We start from the raw sequence: 21,210 nt of genomic DNA, 5'->3' as shown, positions 1-21,210 counted from the left end.
AGTAAATGCATATGTTGACCCTTGAGCCCCTAAAAATTGTTAAGGAGAAAGTGTCCCTGTCTCACCCACTAGTTTCCAATGATACTATCAAAAAGGAGGATTCCTTCGACTCTCAACTATATGTTGGGGTTCTCTCATGCTGTATTCGGGCTTAAAATTAATGAATAAATGTTAGATTTGGGGGATCAATTGTGATAAGGAGAAACTCGTGAGCCAGAAAAGTAAAGCAATTACAGTCAAATTCAAGTTTTTTTTAAAAGGAAACAAGGTTTTTCATCGATGAAATGGAAAGAGTCTAATGCTCAAAATACAAAGGAACGGAATAAGCAAAATAACGAAAAATACAACTAAATGAAGCCCTTAACTAGACAAAGCCAGTGAAGTAAAGCAATTACAAATTTACGATCAAATACAAGCCATAATGGAACAAATTGGCTCTTGAACGAAAACCACAGAATCTGAAACTATGAGAACAACCATGTGTAGCAAGGACAATGCAAAGTAGTGCAGAAAGATACTTCAAGAACCAACGGAAACTGAGATACTTCAAAAACCAACTGAGACTGAGACTTCAACACTGCTTCAAGAATCTTGAGACAAAAGATCCTTCCAACCAAAAACTTCCATCAAAGGAAAAACTAGCAACTCTAAGGTTTTAGAGCATTGGCAGCGAATGAAGCTTGAAAATGAAGCCAAAACAAACTGACATGCTTGGATCTCAATAAAAAACACCAAGATGATATAATATCCCGCAGCAACTTCTGCCAACAAGAGAATGACTTCAGGTATTTCAACTCCTATAACTTCTATTTATAACCACATACACTAACTAATCCCTAACTAATTACTCTTATGCTCCCTTATTAATATCATACTAATATCCCTAACTAGGACCCTTAGATTACCCCACCCTTTCAAAACACTTTGTCTTTAAGGTGTAAAGCACCAAAAAATACACATATACTGTAAACCCGCGAATCTCATTTAAGCAAGTTAGGTCAAACTTGGATAACAAGGAGAACAGGTGAATATTCCAAGAAGGAAGCTTGCCCCTGTCTCCTCAGCTTCTCGACTAAATCATTCCAGACTTTGGAAACCTTTTCTCAAGCATTTTGCCAGAAAACGAACTTCCTTCATTAATAGATGGACAGCTACAAAAGATAGACAATCAATGGAAAGAAGAAATCTTAGTCTCTTAGAAGTTTTTGACTCCTCTGATGGCCAGTTTAAAGAGAATTTGAGCTTTATCAGACCAAGAGCAACAGAAACCAACCCAGATTTACTGGAGGCTTGTTGCACAAAAATTCAAGTCCCTTTTTCCTCCTCAAGTTCTGATAACTCCTCACTTGCTTTCAAACAGTTCAAGCACTCAAACTTCACCATCCCTAACTCAAATAGTAATTTCTTGAAAGGTTCACCTTGTTTCCCCTCTCTTATACCAAGAAAATGTGATTCGGATTTAGACTCTCCATTCAGTGTAAGCAGTGAAGAATTGGAAGATTTGGAGCTTGTTTCAGCCCAAGCGGACAGTGCCCAAGAAGACCTCAATGATTTGGATCTACAGACTCTGTTTTCTAATGAAGCTGAGGTGAATAAATTGGAGCAACGCCTTTCATGCTTTTCCCCCTTGCACTCATCTGAAATTCCAGATCACTTAACATCCATTGTTAAGGATTGTGGAATTGTTCTGGTTCGAAGCATCCCCTTTCTCATTGCCTGCAGTCCTCTATTGTTTAAAGCGCAATGAAGCTAGTGTCCTGGAATACAAGGGGGCTCAAAGATCCAAACAAAAGAATAGCTCTTAAAAGGCTCCTCAGAATCAGAATCCGGATCTGGTCTTAATCCAAGAATCTAAAAAGAGAAGTTCGATGCTGCCTTCATTAAATCTCTTTGGAGTTCTAAGGAAATTGGTTGGGAATCAGTGGAATCCTTTGGCAAATCTGGTGGCTTATTAATTATGCGGGACAAAAGCAAGGTAGAGGTAAATGAATCCCTCAAAGGTGGATACTCCTTGTCAGTCAAATGTTCTACTGTGTGCAAAAAAATTTGTTGGATCACCAATGTATATGGACCAAACGATTATAAGGAAAGGAGGTATGTATGGCCTGAATTATTCGCCCTTTCAGCTTACTGTTCAGAGGCTTGGTGCTTAGGGGGGGATTTTAATATAACAAGATGGGCACATGAAAGGTCCCCCATTGGAATAAATACTAAAGGGATGTGGCACTTTAACAAGTTTATTGATTCAGCCAAGTTACGGGAAATTCCCTTGTCAAATGGAAGATTTACTTGGTCCAGGGGTGGAAGGTCTTCCTCTAAATCTTTGTTAGACAGATTCTTTATAAATAAAGAGTGGGATGAGCTCTTTATTAACACAAGAGTAACTCGCCAGATCCGTCTCTGTTCAGATCATTATCCTTTGCTGTTGAATGCAGGTACAATCGCTTGGAGCCCCTCTCCTTTTAGATTATGCAATAGTAGGATTTTAAATAAGGAGTGCATCAGATCCATTGAGAATTCTTGGAGAAACAGCAATATGAATGGGTGGCCAGGCTTTGTCATTAACGCAAAATTGAGATCGGTTAAAGTTGCAATAAAGAGTTGGTTTACTGATTTCCAGGAAACTCAAATTCGAAAGGAAGAAGCTTTGTTAAAAGATTTAGCTGAGAAAGAGGCTCTGATTGAAATTTTGGGTTGGGATTCAGAAGTGGCCGGTTACATTTCTACATTAAAAGCTGATTTTATGACCATTTACAGACTGGCAGAAAGGGATTTCATTCAGAAATGCAAGCTGAATTGGATGAAATTGAGGGATGAAAACTCTAGATTTTTCCATCGATTCTTGGTAGCAAGGAAAAAGAAAAATCTAATCATTGAGTTGCTAAATGACCAGGGGGAGCCTCCCAAGTCATTCCATGAAATGGAATGCCTTATTCTGAGCTTTTAACCTACCTTATACACAAGCATTCCTGGAAACAGATATTTGCCGGTCTTTTTAAATTGGCCTTGTGTCACCCAGTCGCAGAATACTTCGCTAATTGCTCAATTTACCGAAGCTGAAATTTTTGTGGCTCTAAAATCACTGGGGAAAAATAAAGCACCTGGGCCTGATAGTTTTACAGTGGAGTTTCTTTCAAGATTTTGGTATTTGGCCAAAGAAAATTTTATAGCGTTATTCGAAGATTTTCTTGAAAATGGAAGATTAAATGCCTGTGTCAGAGAGAATTTTATTTGCTTAATACAAAAGAAAGAGGATGCAATTTCCATAAAGGATTTCAGACCAATCAGCCTCACTACCTTAACCTATAAGGTAGTTCCAAAAGTCCTCGCAGAAAGATTGAAGAAAGTTATGTACTCCATTATCGGCCCTTCCCAGAATGCCTTCATTGAAGGAAGACAAATATTAGATCCAGTGTTAATAGCTAATGAAGTGGTGGAAGATTATCGAGTAAAAAAAAGAAAGGGGTGGATTCTTAAACTTGATATGGAAAAAGCATTCGACCGGGTGGATTGGATCATTTTAGAGAAGGTATTAATTGCAAAAAACTTTGACTCACGTTGGATTTCTTGGATTTTGGGTTGCATTCAAAATCCTAAATTCTCTATTATCATTAATGAAAGACCTCGAGGTCATATTTTTGCGTCTAGGGGGATTAGACAAGGTGATTCTCTGTCTCCTTTTCTTTTCCTTCTAGTCAGTGAAGTGTTGGGTGCCATTCTTGACAAGCTATATGGAAATGGTCTATTTGAAGGCTTTGTGGTTGGAAAGAAGAAGATTCATGTTCCACTACTCCAATTTGCAGACGACACCCTCATATTTTGCAAATATGATAGCGGAATGCTATTAAAACTGAAAGAAGCCATTAGTCTTTTTGAATGGTACTCAGGGCAGAAAGTGAATTGGGAAAAATCAGCCCTTAGTGGAGTCAACATAGATGAAGGAGAACTGCTACAAATGGCTGGTCTGCTCACTTGTAAGGCCGAAATGCTGCCTTTTAATCATCTAGGTTTGCCACTAGGGGGTTATCCAAAGCAAGCCTCTTTTTGGTAGCCAGTGATAGATAAGGTCCATAAAAAACTGGATAAATGGAAAAGATTTAACCTATCAAGAGGAGGAAGGACAACTTTATGCAACTCAATTCTTTCCAATCTTCCAACATATTATATGTCCTTATTCGCAATGCCAGAAAAAGTGATATCTACATTAGAAAGGATAATGTGAAATTTCTTTTGGGAAGGACACAAAGGAAGCAAAGCAAACCATCTGGTGAAATGGGCATTGTCACTCAGTCCTTAAGTGATGGAGGTCTTGGCTTGGGGGGACTAAAAATTAAGAATTCGGCTCTATTGCAAAATGGGGTTGGCGTTTTATGATAAGAGGAAAATTTCCTATGGAGACAAGTGATCGCTAGCATCCATGGAAAAGGCCCTTTCAACTAGCACTCAGCAGGGAAGTGTGGGAATAGCTTGAGAAGCCCATGGATTAGTATCTTGAGAAGCTGGTTAAAAGTGGAGTCCTTGGCTTCTTTTAATCTCGAGGATGGTACTCGAATCGCTTTTTGGACCGATCCTTGGATTGATTCAATCCCTTTGTCCACTCATTATCCAAGCTTGTTTAGGATCACTTTGTTGCCAAAGGGCTCCATAGCTTCTCATTGGGATCATTCGTTGAACTCTTGGTCCATTGTTTTTCATCACTTGCTTAAAGATGAGGAAATACTACATTTTCAGGCCTTGTTATTGCTTCTTTCAGGCAAGACAGTTTCGGACAGCCCTGATTCGAGATCGTGGTCTTTGGAAGCGTCAGGTATTTTCACAATTAAATCTCTCACCACTCACCTCTCCCCTTCGTCCCCTATGGATAAAAGTCTTTTCAAGGCTCTATGGAAGACTAAAAGTCCGAGGAAAGTTAACATTCAGATCTGGATAATGCTTTTTGGGCTTCTAAACTGCTCCTCGGTCATGCAAAGAAAACTCCACTTGGCTTGTTTGTCGCCTTCTATTTGTCCTTTATGTAAAAAGGCAGGGGAGGACTTGCAACATCTCTGGTTCAATTGCCAGTAAGCTGTTGGTGGAATTTTTTCTCCAACTTTAACTTCGTTGGGGTGTCCGGAGACAATTTTAGAAGTAATGTACAACATCTTTTATTGGGTTCTCTTAAGAAGCGACCAAGGTTAATTTGGATCAATATGGTTAAGGTTCTTCTCGCAGATTTATGGTTTGAAAGAAATCAAAGAATTTTCCATGATAAAGAAACAAGTTGGATGGATCGTTATGACTCATCGCGAAGAAATGCTTCAGCATGGTGTTCCTTAAGTAGTTTTTTTTAAGGCTTCTCTTTACAAGATCTATGTTTGAATTGGCAGGCTTTCATCTACCCAGCTATTTAGAAGTTTTGGTCAGGTTTTAGCTTTGGATTTTCATTGTATCGCTTTTCTCTTATATCTTTGGTCTTGGTATTCCTGTATGGACATGATGAGGGCGCTAAAGGGGTGTCAACCTAGTTGAGATGCCCAAGTGCACCTCCTGATCCTTTTTGTTTTGTTTTGTTTTATTTTGTTTTGTTTTCATGCTATTTGTATAATTCTCTTATACCTTGAGCATTAGTCTCATTTTATTTTTTCTAATAAGGAGGCTTGTTTCCTTTTAAAAAAAAAAAGATGATTAAAAGAGAAGGAAAATACCTTAAGTGTTGAGTATGAAACTTTCGAGGGCTGAACATAGAATATAGTTGAGCTTGGTTAAGGGGGGCAAAAAATTGACTAAGTATGGAAACTATGTTGGATGGGAGGCGTTTGTGTGAGGACTCAATGGGTGATGGCCTTGTCATTTAGAGGTTAGACGAGCACCTAGAAGAGTTAGCCTTGTTGGCTAAGTGTTGATCGCATGAGGACACCAAGTGATGGTGAGTTGTGCTCGACAAGGCAAGGCATGAAGCAATGGCATGGCCGAGCGATGGTATAAGTGTGTTGTCTAGGCGATGGCATGATGCTAGGCAAGGGCGCTACGGGCTAGGAAGGCCTAGGCGTTGGCCTTGGGCAAGACCATGCAGCCAAGAGTGATATGTGATGGCCGAGGGTGAAGGAGGCCTTGCATTAAGTCCATGCGTTGGTCAAGCATGTTGAGGTTAGGAAGGTTGACATGCAGCAAGAATAGGCCTTAGGCGAGGAAGACTTGTGCGTAGGCTAGGCAAGGGGCGTGGAGGAAGGCCATGACATTAAACGTTGGGCGCAAAGGCATGCGTTGGACGAAATGGGTATGCGCCAAGGGAGACTGGGCATTGGAAGGAGTGTGCGGTCAATTGTGGACTATGCACCCAAGTGAGGTTAGATGTTGGGAAAAGCTATGTGACCAAGTGAGATGATAGGCGTTCAAGTGTGGCTATGCGATGAGTAGGTTATGCGGCCAAGGGGTGATGCGTTGAGTTGAGTAAACTTGGGGAACAAGGCTAAGTTGACAGCAAATCGGGGCAAGTGGCTAAATCTAGTGAAGTTTGGGCTGAAGCAAGGAGGAGGTGGGCGCACCATAAAGCATGCAAAGGAAGGCTATGCATTGGTTGAAGAGGATGAGGACACTTCAGCCACATGCAAGGAGGTGGTGGCAAGGTAGAGGTGTTGACACATGCATGGTGAAGGCATCTGGACATGCAGGGCAAGCGAGGTGTCAAGCATCGAGGGCTGTTGGGCTTCTATAAATAGGGCAGCAAGGGGACCTCAACTCTCACAATTCACTCGTGAAAATCCAGTGAAATTTGTGTGGAAGTATTGAGAAAGGAGTGTACTAAGTGACCCTGGGCTGCCGTTCAATTTGGAGAAGTGAGGAGTGAAGAAATGGCGTTGGAAGGCAAAAGGCCCAGTTGGACGCACAGGGCAGGCGCCATCGCACACGCCCACGCCTGGCACACAGCGCAAGCGCGCATCTGGACAACATGGACGCCTATTAGCGCGCACGGCCCAGCGACCCAACGCATGCCTGCGTTGTGCATGCTGCCCAACCCCTCGCGCACACACGCCCACGTCCTGCGACCCTGTCAAGTTGCGTCTGTGCGAGGTCTGCCGTCCAACCACGGACCCAGTGCACAGACTGCTGCCCACGCCCACTAGACTGCCTAAACAACCTCAAAAGCTGTGTTTTAAGGCGTTAGACCTATTTTTGGTAAGCTAGTTATTTCAATCTAAGGATATATTTGAAGCTAAAATTGATTTATTTGAGGAATTTCAAGCTAATTTAGGATTTCTTTGGAAATAATAAGTAAAATTCAGGAAAACAAGACCAAGGGCTGTTCTAGGAGGATTGTAAAGGGAATTAACAAGAGGACTGTGAGTGGGTTTTTCCTATTTCACATGTTTGAACTATATACATGTTATTTTATATATATGTGTGTGTGTGTGTGAGATATGAAATTGGCATGATCGGAAAATGTGTTTTCTGGACTTTATTTGTTGATTTGATTCTTGTTGTTTTGCATAACATGAATTGCATTGGAAACTGAGATTGTACCCTAGGAAATTATTAGTATGTCTCAAGCACGTCTAACGGAAAATTGTCGACATGTACACATCCGGCGGGCTATAAGGGTACTGGGATTGTTTCCTCAACATGCATATCGGGAAGTTCACGGAAATCCCCAGGAAATACATGATCATGCCAAGGATAGCCAGTTATCAAGCTGGAAGGGTCATTCTTATGTGTTATGATTGTTTAATTGTGAAATTCGCTTCCAAAAAAGAATTTCTAAAACAAACGTATTTTCTTGAAAAAGTACACCACTCACTAGGCTTTTTAGCTCACGTTTTCCAATGTTTTATCCACCCCTCCCCCAAGTAGCGGAAGCGGAACGTTCTAAGAAAAGCCACTCAAGGTCTGGAACTGCCACTCTCTCACAGAGTGAAACTCGAATCGGGTTACTTTTGAAAGTTATTAGGATTAACTAGGATTAGAAATGTACTAGAATGAATACTTGTAACTGCTGCTAAAAGTTAATTAAAATTATACGTATTTGTTATCTTATGAGTTGGTAAAAGATGGACAGTTGATATCACAAGGGTGGTGTCGGTTGTCTTCACATCTCCTTTCGGGATAGGGAGATAAAACTCAGGAGGGGGTGTGACATATACCCACTCCCAAAATCAAAATTAGAATTAGCAAGATAAAGCAAATACAACCCCAAATATAGCCCATAGCTAGACTAGTCTAGAAAAGTAAAGCAAATACAATCAAAACAACACATAACGGAACAAATTGGCTCTTTGAATGAAATTCCAAAAACCATTGTATCTAAAACAAAGAGAATAAACAACCAGGTGATGAGGACAACTATTAGGAGATTATCCAAGGGAGAGAAAACCAGCTTCAACTTCAACAAAACTGATAATATAACCAACAATCCAAATCAATAAAACCAAAATTGTAAGGGGAGACACTAAATGAAACCCAATCTAACATAAGAAGAGACGATAAAGCAGCCCAAGCCATTATGACAATGCAACCCCTTTCCGGTCTCTCTAACAAATGAGCCTCATAGAAATCATTAATTTCAAGCCCACAAAGCTTCTTTCTTCTTAATTCATAAATCTTCACGTGACTAATTTTTCACGTTTTCAGCACCTCCCATCTAGCACACATCACGAATTCCATTCGGGATTCAACTTCCTTATTTAAACTAATGGACTTTAATTTCGAACACTTTTTCTAATTACTCTATACGGAATATTTTACTGAGTTGGAACTTCTTTAGTAGGGTTTTTGTGACATTGTTTTTTTTTTTTTTTTTGCCTTGTACTCTTTCAGTTTTTTTCTCAATGAAAGCTATAAAAAAAGGAAAAAAAAAAAAAGTTGACCCAACATCCACAACTAACAACACGCTACAGCTCATTGGACCTCATTACGTCCACAGTCAATCGCCAACGCCACTACAATAACAAAAAGGAACAAGCATTGACACTGCAAAGTCCAAATAAGAATATAATTGAATGCCAACGGGTGTCTTTTAAGAACAATAATTAGAAAGCATGTAGATGCATTAAAATTAACGTCAAACATAAATGTTCAAGAAACTGCTCACTGTTGATATTTCAGCACAAAGACGTTCCTCATTTTCCGCAGCCATTTTTCTTGACGAACACAATTCCTGGACAAGCAACAATTAATTAGCATTCATCAGCAGTGAAGAACATGGAGAAATTTCAACTTCTTGAGCAGGAAAGAGAACATATAACACCTCTTGTGCGGATGTTAGCTTCATCTCAAGTTCTTTCACACTATCCTTGTTCCATTTTAAGGCGCTAGAGCATTCATCCAACTGTCTCTCAACCTAAAATCAATGAAGTTACCAAAAAGTGATCAGCAGGCATAAACATCTGCAAATTTTGTAAGACGTGGAATGTAATCTCCTGTAAAGCCACATACATCTCTAAGTTTTGCAGACAGTTCAGCCTCGGTATCAGAATGAAGTCTACGCAGCTCAATGATATTGCCTACTTTAGCAGTTAACTCATCATTAAGCCACACGTTATGCCTCTCAATAAGTTCCTTCTCCTGCACAAAAAACAGAAGAATGTAAATATAGCACGTAAATGGAACCAAAAAACTGAATGAAGGGTATTAAATCAAGGTTAAATAACAGGTTTAGTCTCTGAACTTCAACGTTCGTGTCCATTTGGTCCCTAAACTTTCAAAAGTATTTAATAGGTCCCTAAACTTTCAGTTTTGTATCTAATAGGTCCCTAAAGTTTCAATTTCATGTTTAGTAAGTTCCTGACAAATTCAAAATTTTAAAGAAACTAATTGATCTAGATATAAATTTGAATTTGTCTAATTCCTATGGAACGTCACATCTTGAATGCCAACGCCTGTTGCCGTCGGTTGAATTTATGTCTAATTGAACTCTAAACCTTCAATTTGTGAAGAGTAGATCCCTCCATTATCAAAATTATATATATATATAATAATTTTAAAAAAAAGAAAAAAGTTGAAAGCTCAAGGGTTATCTAGAATGCTGAATTGAGTTCTGAAGTCTAGAGTTAATATATGTAGAATTAGAAAGTTTGTGTTTGAGGTGCAAAGTGGTATAGTCTGGAGTTAGAAAGTTTGTGTTTCGGGTGGAAAGTTGAGTTATTAAATCAAGGGTAACTGATGAATTTTTTTGTAATCTAAAAAGTACGATTTTCTAGGGGTTGATTTTGTTTACCCCTCCAATTAATGGCACACATATTTTCTCTGATTTTTAACACTCAATTAAGATGTCAACTTAAAACCTTTTACATATATTTTAGAATTTTTTACATTTAACCATTATAATTGAGATAGACAAAACACTCTTGTTTCATACAAACAACAAAATTGTAATAGACTTTCACATTGATGAAATGTATGAGTGTAATAACCACACAAATCAAGTAGGCCATCAATGGGTTTAGGCCATTTTATGGCATCTTATGTCAAATTGTAGGTTATGTTTTTTTTTTTTTTTTCCTGAAAGAAAACAAGTCTTTTTATTCATTAAGTCAATGAAATGAGGCAAATGCTCAAAATACAAAAATACGACAAGATAATACTTTGGATCAGCTGGTGCACCAGGAATTCTCAACTAGATTGACACCCCCTTAGCACCATCATCATCTCCTAGGACAAAAATTGAGGACATAATTAGAATGTTTCAGAACAATATATTACAATACAGCCCAGACAAATATGAAGTTAATCAAAACACAAACCTGACCCAAAAAACTTAAGACATAAGACAAATACATAGGCTGCAACTATAATTATAAACTACACAGCAAGCAACCATCAAATTAGAAAACTACACAGCCAGCAACCATCTCGGAGAGGAAGGCGTGCCAGTTCAAGCTAATTTCTTGGCTGGAATAATCCGCAAAAGCCTTAGAGAGAGAGAGCTCCACATGGATGCATTTAGCCGAGCAACCTTAAATCTAGTAAACCAAGGAGTTTCCTTGTCATGGAAGACTCTTTGGTTTCTTTCAAACCACAAATCTGCCAGCACTGCCTTAACTGCATTAACCCACAGAAATTTGTTGATTTTTCTTGAGTTTTGGTCCTACCAACATCTGCAAGATATTGTCCCTGAAAACTCCTCCAAAAACCCAGCAATTTTGAGCATAACTGCATTCAAAAGGAGGTGTTGTAGGTCTTCCCAATTTCCTTTACACAATGCACATCTATTTGGAGATAATAATGGGAGGACAGCTTCTTTTGCAAAACATTAGAGCAGTTAAGAGTTCCAAATAACATTATCCATAAGACAATATTTACTCGTCAGGGGCTTTTAGATTTCCATAACACCTTTCTTAAAGTTTTATCAATTGGAGTAGCCTTGCATAAATGAGTGACTAGTGATTTGGCAGTGAAAATACCATTTGTTTCTAATGACCATGATCGTTTATCATTGCATTCCTTCACTTTTTTAGTTGCAACAATGCTTAACAAGCCTTGAAATTCTAAGATTTCCTCATCTTTCAAGAGTCCATAACACCTTTCTTAAAGTTTTATCAATTGGAGTAGCCTTGCATAAATGAGTGACTAGTGATTTGGCAGTGAAAATACCATTTGTTTCTAATGACCATGATCGTTTATCATTGCATTCCTTCACTTTTTTAGTTGCAACAATGCTTAACAAGCCTTGAAATTCTAAGATTTCCTCATCTTTCAAGAGTTCTAACGGAGATGGACCAAGAGGAAGTATTATTATCCCAATGGTCCAACACCGAACCATTAGGGTGGAGTGCTATTTGATATAAGCTTGGGAATCTGATTTTTAGAGGAATGTTATCGGCCCAAGAGTCCAACCAAAAGGCTATTCGGCTACCATTACCAAGTTTGAACACTGCCAAAACCTCCATTTTCAGCCACGACCTAGAGATATTAATCCATCGGCTTCAAAGACTACAGCTTACCTTGCCCGAGGTGTGCCAACAATACAAACTTCTACCATGTATACTCTTGACAACTTTACACCAAAGGAAGGAATCCTCATTCATAACTCTCCATCCCCATTTGGCTAAAAGGGCCAAATTCCTTTCTTTTAAACTTCCCAAACCAAGCACTCCATCCTTTGGGCCTTAGAAACTAGCTCCCATTTGGCTAAGTGTTTTATCTTTCCTCCTGTGTGGCCTTCCCATAAGAAGTTCTTCATAATTTTTTCCAACTTCAATAGCACCTTTCCTGGAATCAAAAAGGAAGACATATAGTAAGTAGATAAGATTTGAAAGTACAGACTTACAAACGGTTGCTCTTCCTCCCCGAGACAGATTGTATCTTCTCCATTTGTCCAGTTTGCCTTGTATTTTATCAATAACCGGCTGCCAAAACTCCACCTTCTTTGGATACCCTCCCAAAGGTAGACCAAGGTACTTAAAAGGGAGATGTTCAACTTTGCAATTGAATCTAGCAGCCACTTAAATCAGCTTATCATTTTCTACATTTATGCCACAAAGAGCTGATTTCTCCCAATTAATTTTTTGGCCCGAGCACCATTCAAGAAGATCAGAAGTATTCCGAAGATTATCTAGCATTTCATCTTCATATTTGCAAAAATTAAAGTGTCATCCACAAATTGTAGGATGGAGACATGGATTTTATCTTTTCCCACCCTAAAGCCTTCATATTTCCCCTTTCCATGCAGTCGTGTGATTAAAGCATTATGCACTTCACTTACTAAAAGGAATAAGAAAGGAGAACGCGGATCCCCTTGTTTTCATCCCCCAAGTTTAGCCAATTTAGTTTACTTTTTTTAATAAGATTTCTTTCTTCCATTTGGTAAATTGCAAATAATTTTGCTTTAAAAGCTATTCTTATATCTTTTTCCCAAGATTGAGCTTCTTCATCAACAGTCAAATGGTCTCTTCTTTCAATATCTTTTAAAATATATTCCTCCCTTTTTTTTCATCTTTTTCTCATAATCAGCTAGCCATTTTTTAGTGATGTTTTGGTTCTCAATTTTGAGGAGATTAAATATCCAGGCCAGTCTTGCTACTCTTCCATATCTAAAGATCTTTCAACCAGCCTACAACTTTCCTTTATTTTCAACCAACTATTGCAAAAGCAAAAAGGAGATGGCCCCCATCCAAAAGCACCAGCTTCCAAAAGAAGGGGAAGGTGATCGGACATGGTTCTTGCTTGCCTAGCCACTCTTGAGTTTTCAAAAGCCTCTTCCCAAAGGAAACCGCTCGCAACTTCTACATATACTATTGAAATCTCTACCAATGCACCAAGGCTCAGGGCACATTTAAGCTAGGGAAGACAGTTCAGTGCAAAGTCTTCTTCTTCCTCTATAATCTATGGGGCCATATACATTTGTTATCCAACACTATGTTTTGCAAATTGTCAAACACTTAATTGTCAAGGAAGATTCAGCTTTGAAGGTGTCTACTATGGAAATTTCTCCTTTATTATCCCACATTGTGAGTATTCCTCCTGATCTTTCTTTAGCTTCCACAAAGGACCAGCCTACATCTTTCAAGCTCCATAGACTTTTTATAAATGCTCCATCAAAACAGTCTCTTTTGTCTCTTGAATCAATACTATTTCAGGATTGATCTTTTTCAAAAATCTTTTAGGAATCAATCTTCTTTTATTGCTCCCCAAGACCCCTTGTATTCTACGAAATAATCTACATTATAGATAACCCAGGAAATATGAATATTGATTGTATCTTATTACCCCTTCAATCAGGCAGGAGCCATATCACAATCAGCCAGGATGGAATGCAAATTTTGGGGGATATCCTTCATGTTTAGGGAAGGACAGGGGAAATCTTCACATTTAGCTTGTGGATGATCTTCTTTTGACTGAAATAACAGGTCCAAAGAATAGTCCATGTCCTCTAGGATGTCTTCAAAAGCATTGGTCTCTTCGGCTGCCTCTCTTTCAAGCTTTTCATTGCTTACACTTATCAAAAATTCATCTTCCAAATTTTGTGGATCTTATTTAGAAATTTAACTTGCATTGAGAACCTCGCACAAAAGCATGAAGGTTTATGCCGAAATGGACAATATCATACCGTCGTTGAGATATCTGGAGGTTCGTTGTCTCTAACTAGTGATATTAAAGCGGCGTCGGGTCTTGACTTAGTCATGTCAATAGAATCCTTGGGTGCCGACTAAAGAAGCAGAGAGCCTCAAAACATGTAGTCACAGTGGCATCCATCCGTTATTCAGCTTTCGAACAATCAATGAAATGTATTTCAAAAAGTCATTTGCATTCAAACACTTTCTATAAAAGCTGTTTAGAAACAAAACAAATGTGTTTTTTTATACATAATTTTGCTTTGGTTGGCTAAATGTTCAAAATGTTTCTATTAATATTAAATTACTACGTAAGACGACTATTAAACATTATGAACTAACAATTTCAAATTTGCATTTAAAAACACTTTCACCGACCAAGTTATTTTGTTTTTGTTTTTATGGTACATGATCGCCTGAGTTATGGTCATTAGAGTTAGTTGTTGGAGATTATCGCAAGACTTCGTGGTCGGAGTTAGTCATCAATCAAAGGTGATCATCGAAGTCGACCGCCGGAGGTGGTAGTCGCGCAAAGTTGGACGTCGGAGGTGGTCGTTGGAGATGATTGCTGGAGTGGTTCCCATTAGAGGTGGTTGCCAAAGTTTAGCCATTAGAGGTGGATGTCAAAGCACATCACCAGAGTGAGGCGATAATAGACACCGATGGTGGTTGTTGCCAAGAGTTGGATGTCAGAAGTGGTTTTCGGAGTTGTCCACCATAAGTGGTCATTGTCGGCGAAGATGTTCGCGAGAATTGGTCATTTTGTAGTGGCTGATGGGTGGAGTTATTGGAAACATTGGAAGGAGGGAGGGAGGGAGAGAGAAAGACAAAGTTTTTCGATAAACGTGCAAATTTCAATAATAAACACAATTGAAGTTGGTGGAGTTGAGTTATATAATACCTACTTATGAAACAGGTCGACTAAACACTGAATTGAGTTAAAAACCCATCTCAACTCAATCCAAGTAAATGGCCCAAATACCCCCTCAACGACTAAATTTGCAATTTTGAAAGTTCAAGGACCAAATAGACACAAACGTTAAAATTCGGGGCCTAGATGTCTTGGGAACATGTTGCAATCCTAGTTATAGTATAAAGCTCAATTAAGTTGGCAAAGGTTGTTAACCTCCTAAAACTTGAGAGTCGGAATTTCTCGTAATACTACACTTCATAATTTTCATCAAATGCAACCTTACAGAACACCAAAGCAGACAATACTTCCAAGAAGCTATCAAAATGATACCCAAGGGGGATCACCATAAGCCCTTGGATAGGAAGGTAGGAACGATGGAGGACGACAACAAAGAGGGGAGGGAAGCGGACATGAGATGGAATATGGGAGTTTACCTCAAAGGAAGTTAATTTTTCAACTTCTAAACACTTAATCACATATAGAGATAATTCTTCAAAAAAATTATAAAATTCAAATGTCCAAAATGAGCGTTCTGTTTCTTGAGAAGGTTAAACCAACATTGAGGAAGTGGTTACCTGTGAAAGACGAGCGAATTCAGCCCGAGAGCGCACCAACTCCATGTCGACCTCACTTATACGGGCTTCTCTTTGAGCAGCTGTCTCAGACAGATTGACCTTCAAAACGATCAAAAATAAACATTTTTAGCAGGAAAGCAGAAATTTTAACTCATACCACAAATCTTATTACATGGATGGCAAGTCGGAGTTGTAAAAGGAACTTACAATCTTATCAAGATAACACTTTATAGTGGAATCTTTTTCACCAATTTCTAAGTCCTTATGCTCGATGAGCTCCATCAACTGTCTTTTTGATTTATGAAGTTCAGACAACTCTGTATTTAACCTCTCTATCTCCCCATCCTTCCCAATCTGTAAGCATCAAATAAGCCATTGCTTGAAATATCTAATATTAACGAAAGGCAATGTAAATGGAGGGCTTCGTTATATATGCGTAAACGAATGTAATGAGAGGAAAAAAATAGTATTCTTACGGAAAGTAGATTGAGTTGATGTTTTTGGGACTTGACTTCGGCAAGCTCGGAGAGTCTGAGTTCAAGGGTCGTTTGAAGCTGTGCATTCTGAGACTGCAGGTCAGAGAACTCAGTGGAAAGAGAGATGAACTTCTGGTCAAGAAGAGAACAAGTCTGCTCCGCAGTGATTGAAGCAGCATCAGCTTCGGCTCTGACGGTTTCGAGCTCGCTGCGGAGACCTTGGATGAAGGCATCGGCCTTCTCGGCCAAAAAAGCGGCGTCGTCGGAGTGTCGAGAGAACTCCTCGTCAGAGATGAATAAATAGGCCATTTTATCTGTATTCAGGGTACAAGATGCCCGGTGCAGATCAACTGCGGGCGAATATATCTCGGCGAGTCAGTATTAATCGTCCAAAGCGGCAATACGGAAACAAGAGGAAGGTTTTCTGCAAGAACAGAAACGGCAGGGAGAAGGAAACGAGAGAAGCGGAAAAAAGGTAATTTGGGATGGGAATGCTCTTCTTACATAACCGGGATTTTTATAAATATGTAACTTTTCTTTCAATTTTGTAAATTGGTGTGAATTTTGACCTTTGTGTTTTTTTTAAGAATGTATGAATTTTAAGGGTTTTTTTATACGGATGGCCTCATTTAGGAGGCCCATATAAAAAATGGTCTCAAGAAAATAATGGAAGGTGGTCTTCTGCTTACGTCATAATATGTGATTTTACCGATTCGCCCCTGAGATGCACCTCTCGCACGAGCCGATACGAATTTACTTGATCCTCAATGGCTCGTCACATGTTTCTCGACGCACGGTCACTCGATACCCAGCTTCATGGTCACTCGATACGGTTGAAATCGACACGTGTATACTCAATCATACTAACGTCATACTCACTCAATTATTTTGAATTCAAAACCCGTTTGAAGGCGTTTGAAGTCCATTATTTCACCACTTCCCACGAGCTCAGACTATTCTCTCTATTCATCCGATTGTATATCCTTCAACGACAATACCTCTACACTCGAAACTCCACTATCTCTGCATCAGGTAACATTTTTCTTCTTGTTTGTAGTTTAACTTGATTATCATCAAGTAACATTATTCTCGTGTTTTGTATTTTGGCATCATTCACTCAAAACTCGACTATCTCTGCATCATGTTCCTCGATATGCATTTGCATATTGCTCGATCTTGACTGACACGATTTTCATATCTTGCATGTTTGGTTGGACTTCGAGTTGATGGAATATAAAGAACACATGCACAGTGGAAGCAAGGATCGATAACATCTTCATTGCAATAAAAACAAGAATAAGCATGCAAAAGTGATAGAAAATACAAACTTTGAAGACTCCACCACAAACTTCCTCTCCGAGCTCAATCGATACCACCAATGGAAAATCCTCGCTATTCTCCAGTTGAAGAACACGGTGGTGGGACCGTTATGTTAGTGAAAATAAGGGAATTTCACCATAGAAAGAATGAGAGTAAATGAGAGTTGAGGTGGAAGAATTTAGGTCAAAAGTTGTGGAAGCATTGGTCTTGAAAATTTAAAAAACAAAGCCATTTATAGAGAAAACAAATACAAAATCCCATTTTGCATGTCTTCCACCTCAAACTTCACTAGCATGTAATCTCTAGGTATCAATCTTGGGAAGTGCCACTTCAAAGTCTACTTAGTTAGTGGAAAAATCTAACAACTTAGTTAGTGGAAAAATCTAACAATTGGATTTTTCCACTAACTAATTTTTTATTTAAAAAAAATGAAATACAATTTGAAAATTTGAAAATTATTTAATTAAAACAACTTCAATTAAATAAAATAAACAATTTTAATATCACATATTAAATTGTTTATGATACCTAGCTTTGATTAATCACATGAATCAAGTTTAAAAAATGCTTTCATGCTAATGATCAAGTATACTCTCAAAAATAAATAATTAATAAATTAATTATTTAATTGTAAATTATATCTCATAGAAAATAAAACTTTTCCTAAAATCCAAATTTGAACATTTGAAATTCTTACTTCACCTAGTTCTTCAATTTTGTCTGTATTAAGCTATCAAGGAGACTCGATGGACCTACAGATCATGGGCTCCAGTGATCAAAGACTAACCGGTCAACCTCTTTAACCAAGTTAATTAACATTCATTAACTAACAGGACTGTCCACTATAGCCTGTAGTTGCACTCCCCTCACTATAAATATATTGTGTCCATTTGATATAACCATGATAAGTAAGTCAACCTTCACATGTTGTTCGTAATAACGGCTGGGTCAAAAGTTGTTTTCCCCCGAGATTACATCTTGCTCCTTAAGTCCCACTGCTCCTCTAATGAATAATTGGTTTGTGATCCAATCACTAAATCGAGTCCCTCTCAGGCCAATGAGAGGGTGAGGCCCCTTGTTCAAGATCCAAAGTCAGCACTTAAGGGAACAACCTCTCTACTATCCCTAAAAGTGGGTAGGAGTAAATTTCGTCTTATACCCTATGTCCCTAACTATCTACCCGATCTTACCCCTAAAATGGGAGGCTTATTGAGCAAACATTGTTGAACCAACCCTCACCCATGCAAATCTAAGGATAATCCCAAATAAATAGGAGTTCACAGTTAGCTCAAAATTAAGGTCAAGTTACTTAGATCATCGCTTTGAAATAGTCAGTCTTAAACAATAAACAACATCGTAAAGTAAAAATGACTTAATTCTTCGTACGATCTTATGCAAACTTATTGCATAGGACGCCCTCGCTCCTCATGACAATACATGAACAAATCAGGATCACTTCGTTTGTAGCACTTTACAACAAATTGTAACAACTACAGAATGGGTCGTATCCGATAGTGTTATTAAAATAAGGACCCAACTTTATTCGTATACTATAGACCATTTTGGCTATTTACTAAACCCGATCCACTCTTATGTCTCCACATAAAGTTCATGTATTTATATAATAGTCATGGATCTTTAGTTTATTGGATTTAGACTTTACAAGTACAGTTCACATATTCAATAGCAATGTTATCGAATAAACATCAATAACTTCTTTATTGATAATAGAATATGTCTAATATTACAAATTGCGAGTTTTAAAACATACAACCCAACACGAGTTTGTTTCGTTTCAGTTTTCAAATTTTTATTATTTCAGACCGCCTGAAGTTTAGGGTTTAAGTTCGATAATGCATGAAGGTGGAAAATCAAACTGAATGCTTGACAATCGACCATCTAGTCACTTTTAATGTAGCAAGTAAGGGACACCATGTAGCATGTATTGGGTATCAAGAAATTGAGTATCTCGTATCGTGCATCGAGGAACGTGCATCGTGTATCGAGTATTGAACAGAATGCTTATTTTTCCCTGTTTTTTGTTATTCTATGCAGTATGGCTAGACAATTCAAGATTCCTCCCCATGATCGTTTCCCATACCAAATAACCAACCTATCCTCTCACATTGGGATGACTAACAAGATTGTGAAAGAGAAGCTTACTCTCACTCAGCTTGTCCTTTTCAAGAAGACTGTATTTGGCCGATTTGTGGACGTGGACATTATCTTCAATAGTCCATTGGTCCACTACATTATATTGAGGGAGGTTGAAGACCATATGAATGATTAAATGACATTTTATTTGAATGGTACAATTGTAACATTCACTAAAGAAGACTTCCTATTGTGACGGGATTGTGGCAGTCACCCAATCCAGTAGTTGTGAGGAGGGCTGAAGGAACTAAATCTCTATATAATAGGTACTTGGGGAAGGATTTCGCAGGGGACATCCATATTGGTACCTTAGAGACAATGTATAAAGAGATGGAATTTGATAATGATAGGGATGCTGTAAAGATGACATTGATCTACTACACTGAATTGGCTATGATGGGAAGGGAAAAGATGAAGACCAATGTCGACAAGATCTTATTAATTGACGTGGAGGATTTAGATTACTTCAACTCCATGGATTGGTGAAATGTTTTGTGGGAGAGGACCGTACTTGGACTACAAAGAGGATTGAGTGGCAAGTTCAAGAACTATAAAAAAAAGGTAAAAGATTAAAAATAAAAAAAAATAAAATAAAAAAAAAAACTACCTCGTCAAGTACAACCTACCTAGGTTTCCTCATGCTTTTAAGGTAATATCCATTCATTGGTCATAGGAGATCTACTAATTTTAGTGTTAATGTCACTTACTACTTATGCTTGTCTTATAATCGTTTATGAATTATGGTAGGTGTGGGCATACGAGATCATTTCAACGGTTCTCGAAAAAGTTGCAACCCACTCAATGGATATGTCGTACCTCCATTCCTGGGTTGGGAGTGTACATACTCACTTCCAACCAAAAAAAATAGAGCGAGACGTGTTTGAGTCCATCGAGGTTAGTGTATTACATCATAGTTTACTTGGATTTAAGGTAAATGACACATATAACTAACAAATTGTTCGTTGTTTTGTACAAACTAGGACCGTACCCACACTATTGATCATTTGCGATAAGGAAGGGCGGTATAGGTACACTAGGGTCGATGAACTACCCGTATACGGACATTGATGCCGAGACGACATCCTTAGAGATATATACATCACACCATGATAAGGATGCTCGTAGTCACTCCAATGACTACGAGAGTCACGAGCTATAACTCGATGAGCATCAATCTCACGAACTCCCTACCGATGAGCATGAGATTCACCCTCTTCAGAACGAGTCTCACGAGCTCTCTACTGAAGAGCATGTGCCCTCAACTGAGGAGCAAGGGTTGCTTTAGTTGAATACAACGCATTCTGAGCCCATGAGAGGTATGGGCATTCGCATATCACTCCATGATATAGATCAGAAAGTGGCTACGATGGAGCATAAATTGGACGATGTACAGTCAAACTTGAAAGATGTGAAGTATGACTTGAGTGTCCTTCAAGCCGAAGTACGAACAATCACCAGCCTACAACGTGTGTCAGGTACGTAATATAATCTTAAACTTATTATGATATAAATCTATATCATGTTGTGTTTGACCTAACATACTTCATAAATTATATAAGGTTTATGCATGGAGTCCACCGAGACTGTTGACCTCATTCCTCCACGTTCCATTGAGACCCGTGACCCTACCCATCCAGCAGCCACTAAGTCCCATGACCCAGTGTTCCAGGACCCCATTCCTTCACCCACCACCAAGACCAACACAATGGAACCTGAGTCATGTGACTTCATTCCTCCATCAGCCACCA

At 38.7% G+C, this 21,210-nt stretch overlaps 1 protein-coding gene across 2 annotated transcripts in view; it reads right to left on the bottom strand.

Moving 5' to 3' along the window:
* The window catches only part of NUA (nuclear pore anchor), a 93,049-nt gene extending 76,555 nt beyond the window's left edge, over nt 1-16,494 (bottom strand). Inside the window, exons 1-6 of one of the 2 annotated variants that reach the window (XM_039031771.2) lie at nt 15,989-16,494; nt 15,720-15,866; nt 15,513-15,611; nt 9,409-9,537; nt 9,221-9,313; nt 9,065-9,130 (exon numbers count right to left, since the gene is read on the bottom strand). In XM_039031771.2, the coding sequence (XP_038887699.1) occupies nt 9,065-9,130; nt 9,221-9,313; nt 9,409-9,537; nt 15,513-15,611; nt 15,720-15,866; nt 15,989-16,297 (843 nt within the window). In that variant the 5' untranslated portion in view covers nt 16,298-16,494. Of the gene's footprint in view, nt 1-9,064; nt 9,131-9,220; nt 9,314-9,408; nt 9,538-10,556; nt 10,621-15,512; nt 15,612-15,719; nt 15,867-15,988 lie in introns of those variants that run through there. The other variant, XM_039031772.2, reaches the window with a different exon arrangement.
* Between the last annotated feature and the right edge of the window lie 4,716 nt (nt 16,495-21,210).

This window comes from Benincasa hispida, chromosome 5 (assembly GCF_027475165.1).
Source record: "Benincasa hispida cultivar pf3 chromosome 5, pf3_genome.v1.1, whole genome shotgun sequence".
Taxonomy (NCBI): domain Eukaryota; kingdom Viridiplantae; phylum Streptophyta; class Magnoliopsida; order Cucurbitales; family Cucurbitaceae; genus Benincasa; species Benincasa hispida.
Note: the sequence above shows the minus strand (reverse complement) of the source record. Positions and strands in the feature narration are given on the sequence as shown.